Source organism: Hirundo rustica, chromosome 9 (assembly GCF_015227805.2).
Source record: "Hirundo rustica isolate bHirRus1 chromosome 9, bHirRus1.pri.v3, whole genome shotgun sequence".
NCBI classification, from domain to species: domain Eukaryota; kingdom Metazoa; phylum Chordata; class Aves; order Passeriformes; family Hirundinidae; genus Hirundo; species Hirundo rustica.
The window spans coordinates 11,947,545-11,972,086 of NC_053458.1; the positions used below are offsets into that span (position 1 = coordinate 11,947,545).

Sequence of the window (24,542 nt, forward strand, 5' to 3'; positions counted from 1 at the left end):
ATATTTAAGCTGTTCTATTTTGTCCCAAAGGCACTGGCAAAACTGGCAAAAAAATTACTGTTGATTTTCAAAAACCCAAGTGTACTACTTTTAAAGAATAAAAGATGACTTAACTGCTCAGCATTGTTTCAAGGCACTTAACTTTTGTTTCAAAATGGGCTTGCCTTGAAAATGTTCTGATCAAACTATGCAGCTGATAACCTCAAATAAAAACAATCTCCTTTAGGTTTGTAGTAGTCTCCAAAGTACCCACACTTGCTTGTAAAACCTGTGATTTTTTTCATTGATTAAATGACACAGAAACAAGTGGTGACATCTATAATTGGCTCATATTAAAATCTGCTAAAAAGCAAGCTTTAAGAAGAATATTTTCATAAAGTGCCTATTTTCTCAATCTTAACGCAATAAGTTTATTGCCACGTGTCTAAACATTGTTTTCTTAAGGCTACTGTACTATTTTTCTCTAAGACTTCCTGACATCAACATGCCTGTCACTCTTGCTAACACCCATCTGAACCGTTCAGACTAAGCTTCTGGAGGAGTGACTTTAAAAAAAAAAAAAAGTCACATTTTGAAGTACTCATGTATAGGCCTTAGCATAAAGGCAAGGTAAGCTGCAGGAAATTAAATTTATGCAGTCATTTCAAAAAGAAATTTTCCAGTGGCTGAATCTGTTTTCTTTGTACAGTTACCTGCTGCAAGTCACTCGTTGCTAACAAGCTGCATGGTGTTTTGGATTAGTATTTATCTTAATAACCACATAAACGTTTTACTTCATTTTCTCTGGGTGATGTTCATTCACAGAAGAACACGTTGCTACATTATTTTTGCTCTGAAGCTGTTATTTCAAACTAACAAAGGCAGGGATAGGAGCATAAAAAAGACAAAAACATTGCTATTATTATTCATCAGTTTACATTTATTGAGAAAAAACCATACAAAAACCATTATACAGTTAATGTGTACCCATATTACATACAATGTCAATGCAAGCTCAAAACCACATTTTTGTAAAGCATTCAATTTACCTCAAGTCCAAGCTGCATCTCCCTAAGACACTGTTCCCATCACAGTTGCCTTTTAAAGCCAATCTTCTGCATACACACGGGTAGTTTCTGCAGAGAACACTTTTCTCAGGACGAAAAGGCATTTCACATGCACGCAAGAGAAATATTTGTGCATACACAAGAGTTTCATAAGCTATTACTAGGGAAGAGGGAATCCTGTCAATTGTATGCTTTCTGAAAAACCCAGTCCTCCCTTCCTCCCCCCACTTCCAGAAAAAAAAGCAAGATGGAAAAGCTTGTAGCATGCAATGGAAAATTTAAGAATTACTTTGGAACAGAACAGGGGAGAAACAGTTTCTACCATCCAATAAAATACCACTAGTAAAAAGATGAAATACTTCAAGATAGGCTGTGCAAGTGAATCGTGATCCTGTCTGCCTGGACAAGTGAAACAGATGACTTACTACACTAAAAAGAGTATCCACCTGGTATTCTGTTCCATGTCCTAATAAAGTGTAGGCTGCAGAAAGTGATTTGAAAATGCTTTTCCTACTTGGAACATTATGCTCCCTTTTCAAACTTTTCTTACACTTCACATTCATTGCGGGACACTAAATGGTGAGGGTGGGTAAGCAAGAAACATTTCAAGACACCTTTTGGACAAATCCACTGCATTTCTAAGCAAGTCCAGTTATCTCTCTGGCTACTGGGGTAACTCCAATAATCTACTCTTGTCCCAGGAACTCTGAGTTTGGAGACAGAGATGAAAAAGCAACTCTATGCTCTGCACAACCCCCATGCCTGTAAGCCCTGCAGTGAGAAAGCTGAAAGCCAACACACCTCAAATGCTACACAGAAGAACATCTCACCTTCCACACACTAGCAACATCCCAACACACTGGCTTTTTCTTCTCTTTCTCCTCCCACAGGCTAAATTAACAACTGAAAGACTGTTCAAGATACCTTAGGAGTAACAGTTGAAGGAAAAAGTACCATGTAAAAAGGAAGTGAACAAATGACTCACCCCCACACTAAATCCACAGTATCAAAATCCACACCTACCCTCTTCTCACATCATAAATGAAGTTACATATTACGCTACAGATGAAATACTAAGTGGCTTGAGAAACTGAAGCACAACTATTAATTCAGTTCAAAAATTAGCTTGACTGTTTAGAAGAATATAAAGTAAAATAGATGGTTTATATTATTAAATCACAGTTTAAAAACTTAACAGATCATGGAACATTTATGGTCAAACAAAGAAAACTTTAAAGAATGAAAAGTGATCAAAACAAAAATTATACCCTATATCATTATGTATGGGATACATTTCAAATCTGTTATGCTTTTGCCAATTTTACCTTCTACATGGAGCCCTTCTATGGTCCATGCTCATCGGCTCACCAATGGCATACACTCAAAGGATTCCTCTTTACTGGTAGTAACTATCTCAGGACCTGATTCTATGAGCTATGATTTGGTGCTTGCAGCATCTTCAGCACTGTGTGTGAAAATGAAGGCAGTATTTTTGAATATTTTTCTTTGATGTACAGATAAGCAGGACTTTTGAAAGAGGAGCAGCACATTTTAGAAACAAAATAATGAACAAAAAACCAAAGCAGATGCTGCTTTACGTTAAGCTAAAAAAAACAGCAACAAAAGCTCAGAACAAAAACCTGTACGAGACCATCTGTAAGACATTTAACATTTCATACTGTCAAAATATTCAGTAATTCAGTTAAAAGTTTCAAGAAACAGGATACACTGACTGCTATAGTGATAAAATATTATTTGCTGTGCTGTTAAGATTTAACTGGTGCTCATGCTTTTTCAGTTACAACATACTCATCTCAAACTCCAGAATCTCCTTTCCTACCATGTCAAGTATGAATAAGCACACTAAGATATCTAAAGATTCCACTAACACACTATAACTGTAAGACAAGTTATCAAGTTCAGTGGTAACAACAAGTCATTCTTTACATTTAGGTCTTATGGATTAAATGGGAATAGTGCCCTATTATTAAAAAAAAACATTTGTGAAGGCTGTTGACATCTCTAACCAAAGCAATTCCTGCGTATTTTAAAGGTTTTGATTCTTTAATTGCAACAATTATCTCTCTGAGGTAAAGCAACAAAAATTACTTATTCTGATCAAATTCAATTACTGCAATCTAATAATCTTAAAAAAAAAAAAGAAAGAAAAAAGAAAAAATACATGTTGACCTAGAAATATAAACAGTTGCTTAAAAACTTAAGATTTTCCACTCAAATGGAACCGTGAGTAACAATGCATTTGGGGAAGCAGCAGATTGCTTTTCAATACACAACCACAAAGATCTCACAGGGACAACATTAATGTACTGAAATATATCAATTTATATACTTCCTTAGGTTGTGCTTACCTGTTGCTTTTTTGCAGCAGAACCTAAGGTGGAAGGTCTGGGAAGGCACTGTGAAGTATAAATAATTGCACTGTTTGCAATTAATAAAGATTTTATACTTTAAATGAATCAAAATCAACAGCCTCCATTTTGTGAATGATAAAGAATCCAGTGAATTTAATTTTGTTCAGTTTAGTACATAATAAATGCACCATTCTGTAAGGTTATCTACAAAATACCATGCAAAATACCTGAACTATTAAACTTAATACCCTACACTAAAGATAGCAAATACTGTCCTAGCCTTCTTCAAGCTACCAGCATAATTCCTAATTTTAAAAAGGGATAAAAAAATTCTTTCTATTTCTACAGCACAATACATACATTGCTGATTACCTGAAAAAAACTACTTCAGCTTTCAAGCCTTAACTTTTACTTCTCTGTGCAGCCACCCTAAAAAAATTTATACTCAAAGCAACAACATGGTGTTCCAAAAAGTAAAGCAATTAACAGTTACAGAATAATTGAAAACATACCTACATCACTACATATCCGCAAACTATCTGGAGACAAAGACAACTCTGTCTAACAAGTGGTTCCGAAGACTTCAATGTTATGAAATGCATACTTTAAAACACTGAATGACAGCTGTCTCAGGAGTACAAACGAAAAAAACTCTTACTCAGATAAACAGAAACATGATTTTCTTTAGCTATTGCTAAAAGTTTCAGGAATACTTACCCACAAAACTCAGATTATGTGTATGTATATATATAAGCAATCCTACGTTTCTGAATTAAGAAGCAATTAGGATTTCCTAAGATACCAGCACTGTATTCCAACATAATATCACACAAGTACAGCATTTGCATTATGTGGAACATTGACAAAAAGATACTGTTGCAGTTCATCAATTTGTCATTCTGATGTACTTACAGTGCAATGCTCCTTGAAGGAACAATCAAGGATGATACACAGCACAGTCCTCCTCACCCCTATAGAGCTAGTTCTATACTGGCTGGATCAAACCTGCACTTCAACAGACAATGGCAAGACAGACTGTAGTGCATGTAGTCTAATATATGCAAAGAGCCAATAAATATGCAAAGAGCAAACATAGGATTTCAAGAGAATCAGCTTTTTAGTATGAGCATTAGAGCAATAAGAAATTTCAAGTATATATAAAAAAATAATCAGTTGATTCAAATACTTGAATATTTACAAAAAGAGAAGTTATCTGCTCTGCAGGAAGTTCTCAACCACTCCCACCACTCAAACAAAACAGCGTTTTAAGGACAGATGCAATTTTTGTAACTACTATGCATTACCACATTGACTTTTCTATACTGAATTTTGAAGTGGACTACTTTAAACTGAAGGCTTAAGCACGTTACACTTAAAGTAAGTTTTATAACTAGCCTGAAAAAATTCGTAAAATAGTTATGCAGGAACAGTTTTGAAGTACTCAATTAAAATCAGAAGTTATCTGTTATAGCAGCTACACAGGTCTGAAACAGTGGTCATGTATAAAAGGAAATTTCACTGTTAATGCAATGGAAGTATGCCAAAAGATCATCCTCTTAAACACATGCAGTTTTAATCAAGTAGAAAGAAAATTAAGGTATCAAGATTACTGGTGCTAGGCAGCAAAATACAATGAATGAAAGAGATCCTCCACCTACAGCTATTCTGCAGGAGGGGAAACACACGCTAATGACAAGTTTTTAAACTCAACATGGTTTATGGGGCGGGGGGGAAAAACCCAACTCATCTGTGTACAGGTACCTTGATTCAGCGGTGCAAATCAATCCTATAGTTAATTCTGCATATACCCACATATCCAACTTACCGACACAGGAGGTTTCATATTATTTATTGTAAAGCACAAAACAGGCATTTTAAAAGTGATAAAGTATACATTGAAAAAGTACATTTATATCACAAAGCATTGACCACATAATTGCAAATACATTTGCTGGAATGTGTACATCTACACTAATACTAAAAACAAACCATTTTTTTCATTTCTACACAGAAATATTACCTCCTATCAGTAGTGATAGATATTTTGTACATTTTCAAAAACACTATTTTTTTAACCAAAATTAAGATCTTCATCAAGGCGTCTGCATCCATACATTTAACAAAGGTTTTTTCCCCCACACAATGAAGCAAATACTGTATTGTCCACTTCTTATTATTGGCCCTGTGCAGAAGAGATACATAAGAGATACACAAAAAGTTAAAGAAAATCCTTTACATCGAGCTAACTCAGGAGTGAAGCCTTTAAGAAAGAAAAATCGGTTAATGTAAATGGTGGTGGCTTCTTGCATGGTTTTCAAAACCCTGGGAGGAGAAAGTTTTTCTTCTTTAAAAAAAAAAAACAAAAAACAATCACCAAACATATGGATAGATACAGAACTCAAGTTATCAGGTAAACAAAGTCATCTACTAATTATTCCAATAGCTATTTCGCTAGAAAAAAAGATGCATACCCCAAAGGAACAAAGCAGGAGACATGCAAAAAAATATCTACAACCACTGAGACGGAAGCCAGCCAAAAACCACTTTAGGACTGTACCTGTGGTGCTGGAGGATGCTGTGGCATTCCCTGTGGACTTGTCTGAGCGTAGTACGCTGCCTGCTGCCTGTAGTACTCAGCCCACGCTGCGCTGTAATCTGGCTGACCGCCCGGAGGAGCCCCAGCAGGGGCAGGAACGGCTTGACCTGCAAGTAATTAGAATTACACAGCTTTGTTGTTGCAATAGAAATGAGAAAATTTCAAGATCTCAGCATCTAACAAACATCACCTAGCAATAGTCTTCCAAGGCTTTTGAATAAACTTGTGGCTGCTTTTTTCAGCCTAAACACTCATCCTATTATTTTAATGTCATGATTCCCAAGTAAATCAAAATTGAGGAAGTGCAAGGACAGTTTTCTCTGCCTCTTGATTCATAATCATGAATCATGTTTAAAGCCTGCTGACCTAAACAACAGTAGCACTTAAATACGTACCAAGAGGCAAAACTTTGTGTAATCCACCTAGACTAATTTTATCTTATTTTACAGACTGCATTCATTAGATCAGCAGATGCAGATTCATACACTTCCCCAATTCTGGCATGCTTCATTTAATTACAAGGGTATTGCAGGTTACAGTTTTCAAGAAGTGCAGTAATTCTTGTAAACGTTTACTCCACCACAGACTACAGTCCTGAGACTTGTTTACACAGACTGTCGAAGTTCCAATCCTCTAGAAACAAGAGCATGTACAAATACACTCTCCCAGACAGCTCAGAATTACTGCTCCTTTCAACAGAATCAACTGACTACAATCCCAAACAGTGACACACTGATATACAGGGACTCTTCAACATATTAAAAAACCAAGCAAAAAAATTTACAGCCAACCTTTCAGCTGTGCTGTTCTTCCACAGGAGATCTGTCACAGACATCTTCACTTCCTTTCCCTCAACTTCAGAAACACCAAATACACCCCTCTTAGTACCACCAATCTTTACAATTTCTGAGAGGTTTTTCTCCAGTTAGCACTACAGAATGTGCCAGACTCTAAGCAAAGCAACACTCTTTATGCTCTACCTAAACATCTGTCCACACATACACCTGCAGGCACCCAGACAGAAGGGTTTTATACATAGTGCTTCATTTGAAGTTTCCTGAAATTCCAAAACAGAACTTTTACTACTACTGTGCTATAACACTTTTGATCTACATTTTTAATGGGTTATTTTTCAAATAAAAGTTCTACAGTCAGGATACTGCCAAAAAACCACTATCTCTACTATTTTTTTCTAAGATACTAGGAAAAAAACCACAAACCCAACAAAACCAAACCACCACATTACATCACCCTACAGGAAATAAACCCAAGCAAAATGCAAGCCCGCAGCCTGTACAATTCCAGGTGCACTCAACTGTCTATTCTGTTATGAACAGAAAGCTTCCACATGAGGAGGGCTGAAAAGTTTTCAATCCTACCTGAAACCACCTCACCTTTTATTTGATTACAAGACCACTGAGCAACCTTCTGAGGAATATGAGTATCAAAAATTCTGATGAAGTTTTCCAGGGTATCAGACAGAAGGCTGGCTTTGTTGGTCAGTTTTCACAAAATACTTTAACAAAGAAAATTCACATGAAGAATCCTAGCTATTCACACTATTCACATGTGTAGTCTTCTAATACTCTCAAAAATACAAAGTGTGAGTAGAGAATATGAGTGGCAAAGCACTATCCTGAAAATCATCGAAATACAATCTTCCATTTTCCAACTCTCTTTACAACTTATTTTTTCCACTTACACTGTAGATAAGCTCTGAAAGTCTATCTTTTATTTTGATTTATACAGTTAAGGAATTTCCAGAAAAACCTAAATTTCTTTAACTTTTTAGAGCTGTTACCACATTTTGCAACTTGTAATGTGTTGCTGTAGGACATGAAAGAAAGAAAGATGAAAGACTCCAAATATTTCAGAAGGCAAAGATTATATAAGGCTTTATTGTCTAACTCTTACCACCTTTTATAAGGTGTTCTGATACAGACTTAACATGATTGGTGAACGACACCTCTCTAATTTCATTGGTTAAACTAGAGAAACAGCAAAACACCACCTGGAGAAGGATGGTTTTGAGAAAGGATAGTTGTTTTGCCAAGATGGTTTTGAGAAGAAGCTTTCTTGAGAACTTTCCCCTTGGGAAAAAGTAACCAGCTGCTAGCAGGCTAAAATCTCTTAGACCAGAAATATCAAACCCACAGTAATGTACCACCACTTACAGTCTATACTTCTGATCAGTTATTTTAACATAAACTACCTTTAATATGGTTACAAATGATCCCAGGATACACTCTTCCTATGTTCACCATCACTTTGAGATAATAACTGTACTTACAAACTATTGTCAGCACAACTGGATGTCAAAGATAAGGGAGTTTTTCTGCATTATGACCCAAGAATCTTTGCACATTCAGCCAACTATGTCAGGGCAGCACTGAAATTCAAATAATGAATTAAAAAAAAGGAAAATTAACATCTACTCAAAGATGCCAAACTGGATTTCTGTACTGATGGGTATTTTGGGTGCACCATTTCCTTACTAAGCACGAGTAGTTCTGAACCTACACACAGAATTCAGCAGCTTGGTCAAAGCTTCCCTTCAGTGTAGAAGCTGCACTAAGCAGCACCTGCTCATTAATATCCAAATTCAACAGAACACTTACAGGTTACCCTGATCAGCTCCATACAAAGGGAATATGAGAAACACAGAACACCTCCCCTTTATGGAGGGCTGAGAAAGGAAACACCAGCAGATTTTACATTTCACCATTATCAAGGGTGATTCTAGTAACAGCAGTGTTTTATTTCTTCTTTCCCACTATGAGGCTAAGGAATCTTTTAAAAAACACTTATTTTATTGTGGAATCCTTTAACTGTACGTCAAGCCCACAATATATAGGAATCACTTTAAATGATAAATTTAAAAATTCCAATAGTGACGTATGGATTATTTACTAATAATCATGAGTTCATGTTTAGAGGGAACCACTATCCATGAGAGATTTTCTGGAGTATTTGCTTCTCAAAGCAGTAGCCCTTGAAACAAGGACTTTGCCACCTTAATATTCAGGTTATATTCAGGTAATATTCAAGTCACTACTCAGTGAAAAATAGTGAAGTGTTCTCTGTGATTAACAGTCATATCACACCAGTAGGAAGCCACTTTGAAAACACTATTATTGTCTGGATGGGCATATTCCGGGGTGTTTTAGCATTTTCAGATCACTCATACCTGACTAAGTATGAGAAAATCCATTAACACCAACTGCAATATCACAGGCAACCTCCTCAGCTTGCTGCAAGGATTTTCAAAATAGTTTTCTTCAACAGCAAAAATAGAACTGACCGAGCTCAACAAGTCTGAGTTTCAGTTCAGCTCTCCCTAACAGTGTTTGGTGCAATCATCTGTGCTGTGAGAAATCTGAGTCGAAGAAGAGCAAGTGACTTGGAATTCCCATCCTTTGGCACAAGTCAATGGGGACAGAAGATTACAGTACTACAGGAAGCACAAATGGCACTGGAAAACCTGGACACCACAAGAACTTGCTGTTGGACAGCCTTCCTGTCCATCAGGTCTTCTACTACTTCTTCACACTGTTAATGAGGTGGGGAAAACCAGCACCACTTAGCATTACAGTAACTCCAGCTGAATTCCTCTTTTCTAAGTGGCTTTAGAGAGAAATGGTATCTACCACATCAAGATTCTGCAGCAAAAAGTTCTCATGATTTACAGTCAAGTTCTCTAGGTCCGCCCATCAAGAGCTCTCCTTCAGGCAAAATTCCAAAAGGAATTAAGTGAGAACTGCCCTTGTGTTTTTCCTCTTATTTGACTCTCTTGGCATTTTTTACATTTTTAACTTTAAGAGCAACTATTTTTACCTCCCAATTTATTTTTGTGGCTCACACTCCACTTTGGAATTGCTCCCAAAACTCTATCCTAACACCTTATACCTACCTATTATTTAATCTGAGCAAGTGCAAGACTAGTGCAACCCAGACTTTGCTTTCCAAGACAGCAAATTAGAAAGATGGCAGAGTGTCTGCCAACAAATTACATTATTTGGGAAAAAAAGTGAAAGCCACCCACAAGTTTGCATTTCAGAATGAGAGCCAAAATAACGAAGACAGTAAATTGAAAAGAAATAGCTGAATGAACCAGGAAGAAGAAAAATAGGAAGGCCTATTACCTTAGAAATAACATGTCTGGGAGTTGTAATTTTCTAAGTCAGATACACAGTTCTTGAACTTAATACTCATTATATATTTTCTGTAGAATTAATCACTTACACTGTACCAAAATAAGGAATAGTTATGTCATGGCAAATAATTATCAATACAGTGAAAGATTGGTATGAGGCATTAAGCATGTTATTAATCTTGTATCTGAATGCTTTTAACATTCCATGAGAAAACTGAGCGTGGTTGGAAGATGGTGGAACAGCCACCAAACCCTCCTGTGCAAACAAAGATACATCCCAAACCAAATGCTGCTGTATGTCCAGCCAGGGATACCTGGGAAAGCACTGGCACTCCTAAGCCCACTGGTGCTCCGTATCCAGCCTTCTCTCACCTACAGTACCCATGGCAGGCCACCACGGACAGAACACGACCATGATTTAAAAGGTAGTGACACCTTCTGCCAGTGCATAAAAACCACATACTCTCCTTATACAAAAAATAATGAAATAATCAAGTTAACCAGAGTATTAATTTCATTTTTACAAAAAAAGCTACCAACAACATCATGACCTGCAGTTTAAACACAGCTCTAGAGTGCTGCAAAGCTAACGCTATTTTAAAAAGGGCACAATATAAATGAAAACCAATTACGATGTTTTGGTAACCCAGAACACAGAAAGCAAAGTACAAGAAAAAAAAATTATATGTAATCTGAAGAGAATTGGAAAACAACTACCAAACAAGAAAAACAACTTCATAATGGAGAGCAAAGTTGAATTTCAAAATTTAGGAAATGTACTTTAAAATACTCAGATTGAAACATTTAAAAGATGTTGTTTCCCAATGATCAAAGACAACATCTCATAAAGTTTGAAGTATTTCTGTAAAGCTGATTACTAGGCTGAGTACCATGAAATGCCTAAAAACAAAACAAAATTGAAATCTGTTTCTCAGCAGTATTTGGTTCAGAAGACACGTAATTGTGCATTTCAATTTTTTGGGGGTAAAAAACCCCAGCTCATCCAGCAAAATATACAAGTCTCCTAAAAGATTCCACTATGAATGTGGAACAGAAAAAAAACCAACAGAAAAACCCCTGCACACTTACCCATTTTTTTGTAGTACTCCTCCCAGGCCTTGGTATAGTCCACCTGCCCTGCTGGTGCTGGATTTGGCTGATCTCCTGAATTACATTAAAAATAGTTAAACCAAAATTACTGGGGTTTGTTTCACACATAATACAAATAATTGACTGGAATCTTCAGTAACAGTCCCACGTGACATGACCCACATCTGACACTGTAAACCTTTGTGGTACAAGCTACTGCAATTAGAACCTACCAGTAAAAAAGACAAGTTTTCAAGATTAAGGAAGTGCATACCACTAGCAATACAAAATACCAAAATTCAAATGGTAAGCCTCAGCCAGGCACAAAAATTAAAATAAAACAACTAAATACCACAACTGTAATTGTCCCAAACCCACTGGAAGTGATGCAACCATTTAAGCAAATGACAATCACCAGCTTAGCTCATCAAACTTTTATTTATGACTGCTCTGTGTAGTCATTAAGTCAGCCCACACTGCAGCAAAATTCTCTTTGGATTATATTCCAAGATATATACATTACCCTTGTTACTGCTGAAATTAAGAAAAGCAGTATTGAAGGCTATAAGCAACAGTTTTCCAAGATAACCATCTATTTAAAATAAACTGACCTGACAAAGAAGGACAACAATGAAATATAATGGGATATTTACACCTCCAGCAAGGAGAAATACGTCCATTCCACTCATATCTACCTTGTCCATTAGTTTGGGTTGTAGCTGGTCCACCAGGAGGGGCTGCAGGTGGTGGCTGTGCTTGCTGCTGATAATAGTGAGCATAATAAGCTGCCCACGCTGCTGAATTAGGATCTGTTCCTGGCTTACCTATGAAAACAGATTATAAGCATTTATAACAGTACTACTATGAACAGAATGCTGTCCTCAATTAATCCTGTCCTAGGCATTCTTATTATCCTCCAAGGAAAAATCCATCTAAACAAAATATCCATGTACATCCTTTAAGTACTTTTTTCCTTTCTAGCATAAACTTTTGAGCAGGTTTCAATGTACTATACAAAGTGTACTTTCATAGACCTGGTGAGATAACATAATTTTAGAACCTCTACTACTACAATACCACTTATTAATCGTACACGTGATAAACAAACTGATTTTTTCAAGTTCATTTCAACAATCATGTTAATAAATGGCAGCAGCAATGCATCATTCTAGCACCAAACAATTTCAGTGGTTTTACTTTTGTTAGAACCTCACGCTAATGACACTGGCACCGGTGGAGGAGGCATGCCAAATACATATTTCTGAAACAGAAGAATACAAGACTTACTAGGTATTTGCAATGCTTGTCAGTTACAACTTTATGGTAACAGTAAAACAGAGAAACACACAGCATTTTAAGAATCTGAATCCCCAATAATGGCTATTAAGCATCACTGTTTACTTACAGCTTTTTAGTATTAAAACAAAAATAGAAACAGTTGCCATCTTCTGCATCTATCTCCATGGTTCCTTATTTTTACCTACATCTAGGTAGGCCAATGATGCTGCTTCCTAGGGTTTTATTTCTCTGTTTCTCACATTTAGCCTTTAGGAATGGCTTATTCTTGTTGAATCACAGATTGATTACATTACCAGACTGGCAATCCACCATACCTGAAAATCTACTATTAGAGAACATAGTATGTTTTACACAACCAGCATGTATTTGCAGTCTTAAAGAATAAAAGTATCTGCAAAGAAATGCAGCCAAGTGAAGAGAGAATTTCACAAAAGGACATGGACACAACTGATACGTTACAGTAACTATACAAGGGAAGAGAAATACAATCCTCCCTAAACATGAAACAGGTAAGGCAGCGAGTAACGAAGATGAAGAAATCCCCCAAAAAAGGCGTACAAGAAGAAACCCAGAACAACAAATTAATGCTAAACGAAATCCTGTGACAAAAGTCAGATGTATCCACCCCAAATGCACACAGAAAAAAATGTTTACACGCTGCTTTCTGTTTTAAATTACACTGCTTCCATCAAAAATAGTAGATTTAAACTAACACATTCTATATTCTAAGGTTACCTGCAAATATCAAATAAGCCATTGCTCAATTCCCCCCCCTCCTTCTCCTCAGCTACTTCTCTAGAGTAGAAGAACACAGAGATGATTTAATTAAATTTCCAAAGAAGTCTGACTGTAGTAACTAGCTCCACTTCCATGTGACAAGGACAAGCAAGCACGATTCTGGAGAAAGTTACCTCTGAAAAAAGTACTATAATAACCCATTTGTTATAATGGAATGAGTAACTAAGCAAAAACTGTAGAAAATTCATCCAAAGAAATGCTATTCAAAACAAACACCAACTTCAACTGCACATATGAGAACTTCATTAAATAAAACAGTTACAGAATCATTAAAATGTCAAGGGAGCATTTGCCATTTTTTCTTACACAGCCTTTATGCAGATAAATAACTTCATAAAAACAAAAATCGTGGTGTGAAAAAGGCTGTAACATTTTAGCAGTGCTTTTGCATTAAATACTTTTGCTATGCTGAGACTAAGTCACTTTGAACCATTCTACTTCTAAATTATGTCAGCAGGCACTTTAAATACTGAACTGAATACATGCAGAGCTACCTCGTGCAGGAGTCTGGGAACTAAAAGCAGCAACAGCTCCTTGCAAAGACGTAATGTGATACATACACAAAGCTCCCTTCTCTGCTAATGGAACCTATGTCAGGAACAGTGGCTATCAGAAAATATCTGTCATTTATAACAAAAATACGGAGATCTTTTGGCTCAAGTTCTGAGGAAACTCCACCTCAAACAAATGAGGTACAACAGACTCAAGCATCTAGCCTTACCATACCTTCTGTGGCTGATGTTCCATTTCCCCATATCCTCTAGTCCAACCAAAGGATGTAAACTTAAAGAAAAGCAGGATACTACAACTTTGGAAGTTGTAATTAAGTAAGAATTCCCAGTCTTGACAAAGATAAACAGAAACAGAAGAGACAGATTCTACAAAGATGGGTTTCAGAAGAAAATACAGAACTACTACAAGCAAAAGCTCAAAATACATCCCTAACTAGTTTTACTGTTTTAACAGCAACTCATCAAGGTTTTAGCCCTCAAAAGGGACTCAACAAAATATACTGGTGTATCAGACTCTTTAAAAGTAACTGTAACCGAACAAAACCTAGAAACATCATAGCATTAACTGCTAAAAGACAAATCAGTAAATACTGTTTAAAATAAAATACGAAGTAATTTACTATTAGAGAAAGAAAAGACATCCTTATTCAAGAACTTTATGCAAAACCATCAATTTAAAAAAAACCGAACTGCACAAAATCAGTGAACCAAGACTTGCAAGAAGTATCACAGTGATGCAGTTTCAATAACATTTGTAAAAAAGCATACTCCAACCGTAACAATTAAATTTCAACATTTCACAAGCCACACATAGAAAGTGCAAAACACAAGTAAACTGACAATCTGAAAAAAAGCCAGAAAAACAGGAGCTTTTCAGCTTTATGAGGTTAACACAAGTGAACTATACAATGCATATACTTGTAAGGACAGAATGGATGTACTTGAAATATACCAACATTACAGTACAGCTGTGCATTTCTTACCCGGGTCTGGTGGGTTTGGTGGCTGCCAGTGTGGATAAGCATTTCCCCATCCCTGTGGAGCGTATGGAGCTGGAGGCCCACTGTAAAAGAACACGTCATACACACAGAGTGAAAGGCAGTCCCAGGGTCACCCCACACAGAAGGAATCAGCTGAAGCAATACTCACTGAGGTGCAGGACCAGGAGGGCCTGGGTTATAAGGAGCTGGATTATAAGGTCCCATGGGAGCACCAGGACCTGGTGGCCCAGGAGGTCCATGAGGGCCAGGAACAACACCATGGGGACCGTGTGGAACAGGTGGACCCAGTGGATTCACTGGACCCTGTAACAAGAGTAGCAAAGAGATGAAAATAAACCTTGAGGTTCTCCATTTTTCAGCATTTATCTGAACATTTAAAGAACGCCTAAAAGGTTTGACTGGTTTTAAAGACAGTTCCCCGCAGGAAACAGGCTACTCAAAGTTTGATTTGAGCTCTAGGCCTAGAGCTAATTAAAGGCAGCTGTGGCAGTAATAGCAACTAAAAATAGCAGCTGCACTTATTTCAGTTCCTTCTTGAGGAAGTCAAGGTTTTCTGTAAAATCAATACATCTAAATCTGACTAAATAAACCTGCTTGTAAGACCACACACAAAAAGCGTAAATTTGATTACACGCAAACAAAAGTGCAGTGAAACTAAAGGTGTAACTTAGATTAGGACTTTACCCAAACATACTAAGACTGAAAAACAAAATACACAATTTAATATCACTGACATCTCTGGACTTTTCAATTTTTTCATATGCATAAAAGTGGCATTTTCAAGAACACTATATGATGTTGAAGAGAACAACTTCCCATTTCAAGATTTTATTGTATTACTTTAAATCCGGATTAATTTAATTAGATAATAAATTGATGATAATGGCATTCTGAGAAGTGAAAGGAAAGAGAAATCTCCACAAAGGAGACTTGTTTTCAGGTCTGTTTTCATTGTCTCCAATAGTAAACAAAAAAGTAGTGTTCTACTCACTCCAATCTTTTCTTCTATAAGTTGTCGTGCATAATCTATTTGCTGGGGTGTTCCACGGATAGTAAACATCTTCATGTTTGGATCCGCATTAGGTGGAGGATTTCTCTGAAGTTCTATTCTAGCACCAGACTGTTGGCTTATACTTTTAATAGTTTCACCACCTACAATGCAACACAGCTTTTATGACGTACATCAAAGCAAAATATACTGATTCACATCAGAAATAGCCAACACAATGGAAGCAGAAAAGACATGAAAAGGCACCTATTCTTATGAGCCATTCAAGAACATTCTAACACTTCAAATAACATCTCTTCAGTGTAGTATAGAGCTTCAATGGCAATAAACTTGTAAAAGAAATTATTTTTTAAAGACTACAAAAAAGTGAGACAGAAACAGCAGCAAAGACTTTCTACAATCTTGTATGTGTTTTTAATTTACATAAACACTTAATATTAGACATTAATAACAACAGACAAACATGGTTATCAGTAAATATAAACTGAAACCCCAACCTTCCTATAAAGGGGCAAGGAAGCCCAAATGAAAAAAAAGCCACACAGAGGCTGACAAGATAGTTAAGTCCACAACTTCATGCAGTGCACTAAAGCCAGAAAACTAAATTCCCTGAACTGGCTCCTCCTCTTACAGGATCCAGAGAAGTTGTATGGACCATTAGTATATAAAAAGTCTTCAAAACAACTGGGCAATTAAAATAAAAAAAAAAATAAATTCACAGTCACAAAATATTCTGAGTTGGAAGGGACCCAGGAAGATCACAGAGCCCAAGCCTTAAGTGAAAGCACTGAACATACAACCTCAGCATTACTAGCATCATGCACGTCTCTAGCATGGCATTTGTCCACACAGAGAAGCTGGGTAAAAGTAACATACAAATGTACATATATAAGATATATTGCCTTTTCCAATGATTAATCCAGTTTTGCCAGTAGGGACAATAAAATTGAACTCCTGTAATCCACCAGGAGGTCCCATGTTCCAGTTGCCTTGGCCTCTACCCCTTCCTCGACCACCAGGTCCTGGTCCACCAGGATTACCAGCCTAAAAAGAAGCAACAACAAACAAATGAGCATGTTCTACAAAATTATAGCAAACAAATAATGCAAGCAGGTTACATGACATCATTGTTAAGAAAAAAACGATTCACTATTCAGACAATTTTGGTAGTTAAAGCAGTACTTTCTATGGAAGACCTAAACTACATTCTAAGAAAGGTTCTGTACAGTTCTGTATATGAGAGATAAAGGAGGAAAGAATACAGAAGAAGAAAATTTTCACACGTACAAAAATGTAATTTCTGCATGCTTTTTGTAAATGCAGCAGTGAGGCTCATCTAACAATAAGCTTTTAAACACTGACTACAACCAAAAGTTAGAGCATATTAGCTATTAATACAAAATAGAAGAAGCAGCTCTAAAACCAGCCACATAAGAAATGCCGTAACTATGAATCAGTATGGTCACTTGCAAAACTGTAACTGTAAAAGTAAACATTCATACTCCAGACCAAACTGTGAAGTAGATTCAAATGGCACACATAAATTATTGTCATTAGTTAACACACACTTTTTGAAAACTTTGCGTCTTTCCAAAAGGTGGGCAGGAGATTTTAAACACTGAACAACATTACCCAACCTGAACACTGCGAAGTAGATCTGTAATAATTTCTGCAGCATGCTGACATCTGTCAGGAGGCCCTGTGATCTGGGCTATTCTATCTGGAGTTGTTCCATCATCTGGAATAAAAATGAATTATTCCAGTATATGCAATTCAGTAAATTTACATTAAGTCACAGAAACTTATGAATGTGTTACAAACCTGGCTTAAACTGGATCCTAACACCAGCATCATTCTGGATCTTTTTAATCATCTCTCCATTTCTTCCAATTACAATACCTACAGCAAATCGTGGTATTGGAACCTAAAAAAAACCCAACCAAACAAGATGTTGATGACACAGATATTCCTAAAAAATCTACACAATGAAAGGGTTAGAATTAAGTCAGAATTGTAAACTAGGGCAAGACCAACGCCACTTCAAGCTTTTTCAAGCATCAATTTTTTAATATCAAGTCACAAGCCTAGCACATACTGGACTAAACCATTAAAAAGGAAGTTACCCTATACTTCAGAAGTTCTCCCAGGGGTAGCAATTACAGTAGATTTTATGCTTCACAAAAATTAGAAAACAGGAAAAAAAGAAGAAAAAAAAAGAAAAAAAAAAATTATAGAATGTCTAAAATGCAGGTCTCTAGCAGATGAAGCTTTAAGCCTCTCCCTTGATGAACAGTTACTAGCTTGTGACTTGCATTAACAGATGGACTTAAATAGTTCTGTAAAGGCCAAAGTCCAATTTCAGTAATGTTGTAACATGTACATTTGGCATACATAATTTATTTGCTCATTTGATAAAAAACTCCAGCTACTTGAAATTGTTCGTAACTGCTGGCAATGTAAAGTGATTGCTGTACATCATTCAGTGTCATAAATTCAGCAATGATCAAGTAATACTTACATGCCACAGACACTTTTGAAATCTGGTTAAAAGCTTTCAGTGGTATTACCCAGCTTAACATTTTAAAGTTAACATCTCAAAATACATTTAACAAGTTTTTCAACCATGCTTACGTCTATCCCTTCATTTCCTCCTATTCTTGACCCATATTCGTTGCGCACCTCTCTAAAGCCACCTTGATCACGAATTAACTCCAGCACCATTTCCTTGGCTTGCTAAAAGAAGAACAAAAATTCTTTTAGGTACTGCAACATAAGAATGGATTTGAAAAAGCTCTGAATTGTGAGGCACTCCTTACCTGAACTTTATAAGGGTCTCCAGTTATCCTAAGGGGCTTGTCTGCACCAGTGTTCTGTGGACCATCTTGAATCATGACCATTTTGACACCTGCCCGCTCCTATTTGACAAAAGGGAGGTCAATACTCACTCAAATCCAGATTCAGTACTATCATATTTAAAAGAAAAAAAAATATATATACCTGTAATTGTTTAATTGTTTCTCCACCTTTCCCAATAACTAATCCTGCTTTACTTGCTGGAATCATAATTTCTTGGACTGCATTTCCAGGTCCATCACCATGATGAAATCCAGGTGCAGGTCTTCCCTTTTCAACTATCTGATCAAGTAATCTTTTTGCTGACCTGTGAAAGAAAACACACATTTGTAATACTTACTCTTGAAAGTATCATTTGCCCACTCCTATTCTGCTTGGCAATGCTTTTAATTTGAAAAGTTTCTGCAACAGAATCATGGTTATTATCACTAAAAAATATGAAGCAAACTCAATCAATCTGCAAAAGTAACTTCAGAAACTAACTGTAAAATAATAAAATCACCCCAATGTTGGAATACAGAATGCGGTCCTTTACCAAGCATATGTAACGAAGTTACTTCCTCAAAGTCCTTGAATATACTTACTCTCATCAAAGTTTAATTCAGAACTAAAGCTGCTGCTTGAGTCAGCATGCAAAGTAAGGACATTTGTACCTGTAACCACTACCAAACAGTGGAACAAAGCAAGAATATATTCACCGCATGTGTCAGGACAGCTGCCATCAGAGTAAAATCATGATTACAGTTCTGACATCAGTTAGAAATACTTACTGAACAGACTCTGGTGTTCCAGTTAGCATACATGATCTTTCAGGCAGGCCGCCACTATCTGCAATCATAAAATAAACCAACTTATCAGTAGTGTTAAATCAAAAAGAGATTATGAAACTAATCATAATATACAAACTGCTGGAAGTTCATATTCAATGAAACAGCATAATCAGTGTATCCCGTTCTGCATTTCTTTAGCCCATCAGTCACAATTAACACAAAAAAATTAACCTGTATCTTAAATAAAGGTTCAGGCAATGAGAAGCAAGGAGCAATCTTCTGGACTTCCTACCAACTGCCCCCCATCCCCCCCAAACAGACAAACCACTCCCCCTCCCCAATATTTACCAGGTGCAATCTGTATTTTACAGCCAGACTCTTGCTGTATGCGTGAGATCTGCTCTCCACCTCTGCCTATTACTTGGGAGAAAGAAAATACAGAAAGATTATTTGTATTAACAGCATCTGCTAACATGCACCCCTATACTACAAGACCACACCCATACTACTTACTGAATCCAACCATCCCATCTGGAACTTTGTACTCCTCTGTCATCACAGACCTACAGCCAATGTTAAACAAAGACATGACCATCCAGAGACCAAACCAGCATTACATTTATAAACACCCTCCCATTAAACCAGAGCAAGCTACTGCCCAACCCTCACCCTGGCTTGTCTCCCATTAACTTTGAAAGTCATTATGCAAGCATGGTTCTACATAAGCTGACAACACACAGAAACAACACAAAAGGTTCAAGTGTCATACAAATCAGTCTAAAGTTTTCCTTCACTGTCTTAATTAACAAATGTACAGTACAGAAAAGGCTACTGTAGCATTTAAAGTTTCATCTGTATATCCATCAAAGGATACTGGAAATTTTGGTATCTCAGAACTGTCCAAAGCCTAAGAATAATAGATGGATCTGGCTGTTCAGGTAAGAAATGAGCGGAGAAAACAATGAAGTTGTAACAAATGTAGTTGAGGAATACTTTGTATGAAGTCTCAACTATTTAATTTGTTTTGAGGTCATTCAGCTTTGCTTTTTGTTAACAAGATGGCATCACCCCCTTTTCTCTTCAAATCTGCTTCCAACTTCTACCTGTGCTACCTACACTGAAGAAGTAAAAGCCAGCCAACATATTTTCTTTTTATTAAGTTCAATCCACAGCTTAGGCTGTGGAGAAATAAAGAGAGAGCAGTGAAGGTACATTTTAAGTGTCTGACTTGGGACTTGATAAAGCTAAATTTCAACAGATCACACAAAGAGAGAATAAATGCGTCATGTGTTGATACCACTTTTTCAGAAAAAAACCTGCTTCAAACTGCTTGATTTCAATAAAAATCCTACGTAAGATGTTGTGTAACTCTTACCTTTGCTGCTGATGCATCGGTGGTAGCTGATTTCCAAAAGCTATAAACAAACATTGTTAAAATTAAATTCAAACAAGTGGTACAGCTTACAACTAAGCTTCTCCTTTGATAACAAAACTCAACTGTATCAAAACTTTGCCCAAGTTCAGTTTTAAGAACTGTTATCAAAAGGTTTAAAAATGATAAAGACTTTCAACTGCTGCTACCACCACTGTCAGTTTTACCAAGCAGATTCCCACTGCTTCAACAAATTAAGACATAAACCCCCAGCCATTTTTTGGATCTTACTTATTCAAGTGTCACCTACCAGAACACTTTCAAACTGTTGTTCAAACAATGTTACACTTGTTTAGGTTTTTCTGGCAACAAAATAAAAATTACTTACAGTCATTCTGGGGAGCAACTTTCTTAGCATCTGGTTGATCTGCAAAATTAAGATTTTTTAAATTTTTTTGCCAAGAAAATTCACTAAGTGTTTAAACCTTTAATGTGAATTGTAAATTTCCAGTGTATTTTAGCCCCCCCTTTATTTTTCTTTCTTTTTTCTCCTCCAATTTCAGGGAGTTGATCATCTGAATAAAAGAAAGAATCTCACGAACACTCAGCATTGGTTAGTATAGCTGAAAAGATGTTAGGTTTTTCCATGTATCTATTCAGTTTAACAAAAGGCAGCTTTCAGAACGCACTGTATGTAGACAGCTCACAGATACCCAGTCACTGAGACTCAACTAAGATAAGGAACAAAGTTGAGCTTTGTTGGCTGCTCAAGCTAATGATGCTTCTATAGTAAAAAAAAAAAAAAAAAAAAAAAAAAAAAAAAAAAAAAAAAAATCAAATCCATACAAAAAGCAACAATAACTTAAAACAATAATGCTGACAATGACCACAAATCTAGACCAAACATCTGAAAATACAACAGTATCACGTAGCAATGCAATCTCAATCTGAATGTTGATATGAAATCTCTATCCACATATCAAGCATTTCATAGCATAAAACTTCCAAAAAAAAAAGCAGAATCAAAGCAACTACGTCACTATCGTCCAAATCCTTTCTGTACACTAGAGAAATAAAAGGCATCATGAACCTATATCTGAAAAGACAGTACTTCAGATGCTTCCTTCCCACCCCAAAATAAAGGCTTTATGAACCATCATAATTCATGTGCAGCAAAAACTCAGCCACATATTCCAAGAAATATTTGTGTCAATCCAGAAAGATCCACTAGTTTATGTCATGTTTACATACTAAACACAGGTAATAAATAAAAATTCCTGCCTTTAAAAGGAGAGGGCATTCCCTCCCAGTGTGTTGTACTGCTCGGACTTGTCCAAGAGCCATCTACACATAAAATAAAAAGAATACATTACATATATCATCTGAAGCATCATTAGCTCATTTTTGTATATTAAAAACCTCACCTTCAATAGAAAAAAAAAACTTTATCGTAGGACACAAGAACTCCTGATGTAAAGCCTTAGTTACATTCTGTATACTGAGTTTCAATCCTCTTAAACGAAAAAAAAAACCGGCATTTCTCTTTTTTGTGACCTATTAGAACATTTCAGCAAGCTCAAAGATTTCTTCCTGTATATTCATCTAGGATTTTGAGTGTATATTAACCATATCAAACCCTGTTAAGTTCCAAGTGGATGCTCAGTAAAAGACAGAAGACAACACACACACATTTCAGAAGAAAACTTTACTTCAGCGTAAGGCAAATCTAAAAAGCTGCAACAAGTCAGAAGATTTAAGTATGATCTTATCAGGGTTCACACATGCTGTAGGCTGAACTATACACAAAAGTGTCTTCAAGGCAGAAAATTTACTTTCCTGTGTTTTTTTTAAGTCCAATGCTTTTATAATGAAATGCATTAAGACTTTTAATCGAAACAGTAAAAAAGTTAATGCAACAATCAAGCCTCAAGAGCACTTCCTGCTTGAATAGTAATTTACAGGTTGTAACCAATGCCAGACAACCACGAAAGACTTCAATGATACCTGCATAAGAATTCTGCAACCTGAATATTTCTGTCCCTTTCCCCAGCATGCATTTTTCTATTTGCAGCACTTAAACCACATTTAAAATACTGTAAAATACGCTCACATTCACTTCAGGTTAGAGCACAGCGGTTTAAAACTTTCCCACTAAACTCAAAATGAAAAATATATGTCATGATCTATGAGGGGAACAAAATGTTTTAACGCTCTGCTATGGGAAAAAAAAAACAACAAACCGAATCCACAAACAAAACCACCACCTACAATCTTTCTGATACAGTGGCCACACTCCACAAATATAAATGCGGCAGGAACGAGTGCGTACCTCCATCCTCAAGAGGTCTTTTCTGCCCTCCATAACCGTAGTCGTTTGAATTCATTGCTGTGCCAGCATCTCCTCCAATTTTCGCTGCAATCTAAACAAAAGGCAGATGTGAGCCAAGGAAAAAAAATAATTAGTTCGGCCCATATTTATTCCACATCTTCTGAAACATTTCAGGGATTTAAACAATGCACATTAAAGTGACCCCAAATGCTTAAAAAAAGGCCAAAAGCAGTTTTATTTGTAGAGATTTTCTTTAATGTTTTAAAGACTTGTGCTCATCCTTTAACAGTAAACCCTCCTAAATTTTACTCACCTACGGAAAACAAACCCAACGAGAACTTGGCCTTTAAACACCAAAACCTTTTTCCCAACCGGGTTTTTTCTTTACGCGGTCTTGGCGAAACACTGTGGTATCTCACGGCAAGGCCTCACCAAAAAATTTCAAAACCCGACTACACTGGGTCCTCAAACACTGCCAAAACCGCGACCGCTTATTAGCGGACAAGGCGAATATTTCGCCCGAGAAGCGATGAAAACATCGCCCGTGGTGCAGAAGCGACAAATAAAACTGCGGGATAAAGAGCTTCCGCAAGGGCCGCCCTAGCTCCGCAGGCCGCGGCGCTGCCCAACCGGTCCGAGCAGGCTGCGGCCGCCGCGGGCGCCACAACACGGCCCGCGCCGCGGAGCCGCCGCCCTGCCGTCCCTCCGCCAGGCCGGGCCCGATAACGCGCCGCTACTCGCCCGCCGAGATTTCGCCTCCCCGAGGATCCCCGCGGGGCCGGCTCCTCTCACCGAAATCCCCTCGTGCCGATCCCGGCGCTGTTCGCGGGCGATGGCGGAGCGGGGCCACAAATACCTCGCGACCCAGGGCGGGCAGGTGGCGCAAAGGGGGCGTGGGGACGGGACAAAGCTCCCCCCAACGCGCACACGATGGCGGAGGGGCCCGACTTCCCACAGCCGAGTGCGCAGCGCCCTCACTGTTTCCGCGGCTCCGAGACCGCGGCCTCCAGGCCCCGGGACCCCATTGATTCGATGGAGCCACACACACACACCTGCCTAGCCCTCTGCAGCGCGTCTTTAAAGGCATCGTTCACTCCTCCAGCTCCGCCGCCGCCTCCTCCAGGCGCGCCCGCGGCAGGAGGGGGCACCGTGGAATAGTCCGCCATGGCCGCCCCGGCGCCGCTCCGGCCGCTGCCGCTGTCTGCCAAGAAAGAGAGAAAATGGCGGCGGGCGCGCGCCTTTCACATTCCTGCGCGGCATCGTGCTCGGGGGGAGCGCCGAAACCTCGCGAGATCTCGGGCGGGATTTCATTGCGGGCGCCGGAGAACGGCGGAGAAGCCTCG

At 37.6% G+C, this 24,542-nt stretch overlaps 1 protein-coding gene across 9 annotated transcripts in view; it reads right to left on the reverse strand.

Annotated features, from left to right (window-relative positions):
* Positions 1 to 24,474, reverse strand: part of FUBP1 (far upstream element binding protein 1) — a 33,990-nt gene extending 9,516 nt beyond the window's left edge. Inside the window, exons 1-22 of one of the 9 annotated variants that reach the window (XR_005702120.1) lie at positions 24,252 to 24,444; positions 23,200 to 23,290; positions 22,152 to 22,214; positions 21,259 to 21,297; positions 20,874 to 20,913; positions 20,012 to 20,061; positions 19,847 to 19,918; positions 19,499 to 19,556; positions 18,873 to 19,035; positions 18,692 to 18,790; positions 18,507 to 18,608; positions 17,697 to 17,799; positions 17,513 to 17,613; positions 16,778 to 16,919; positions 15,858 to 16,018; positions 15,015 to 15,169; positions 14,849 to 14,928; positions 11,952 to 12,080; positions 11,257 to 11,331; positions 5,976 to 6,121; positions 4,331 to 4,423; positions 899 to 3,463 (exon numbers count right to left, since the gene is read on the reverse strand). Coding sequence is in view for 8 of the 9 variants with exons in the window: in XM_040072389.2 (XP_039928323.1) it covers positions 5,592 to 5,600; positions 5,976 to 6,121; positions 11,257 to 11,331; positions 11,952 to 12,080; positions 14,849 to 14,928; positions 15,015 to 15,169; positions 15,858 to 16,018; positions 16,778 to 16,919; positions 17,513 to 17,613; positions 17,697 to 17,799; positions 18,507 to 18,608; positions 18,692 to 18,790; positions 18,873 to 19,035; positions 19,499 to 19,556; positions 19,847 to 19,918; positions 20,012 to 20,061; positions 20,874 to 20,913; positions 21,259 to 21,297; positions 22,152 to 22,214; positions 23,200 to 23,290; positions 24,252 to 24,365 (1,992 nt within the window). In the remaining variant the exon portion in view is untranslated. Of the gene's footprint in view, positions 1 to 898; positions 4,424 to 5,250; positions 5,601 to 5,975; positions 6,122 to 11,256; positions 11,332 to 11,951; positions 12,081 to 14,848; positions 14,929 to 15,014; positions 15,170 to 15,857; positions 16,019 to 16,777; positions 16,920 to 17,512; positions 17,614 to 17,696; positions 17,800 to 18,506; positions 18,609 to 18,691; positions 18,791 to 18,872; positions 19,036 to 19,498; positions 19,557 to 19,846; positions 19,919 to 20,011; positions 20,062 to 20,873; positions 20,914 to 21,258; positions 21,298 to 22,151; positions 22,215 to 23,199; positions 23,291 to 23,991; positions 24,091 to 24,251 lie in introns of those variants that run through there. The other 8 variants (XM_040072390.1, XM_040072389.2, XM_040072391.1 and 5 more) reach the window with 8 other exon arrangements.
* Positions 24,475 to 24,542: the final 68 nt, after the last annotated feature.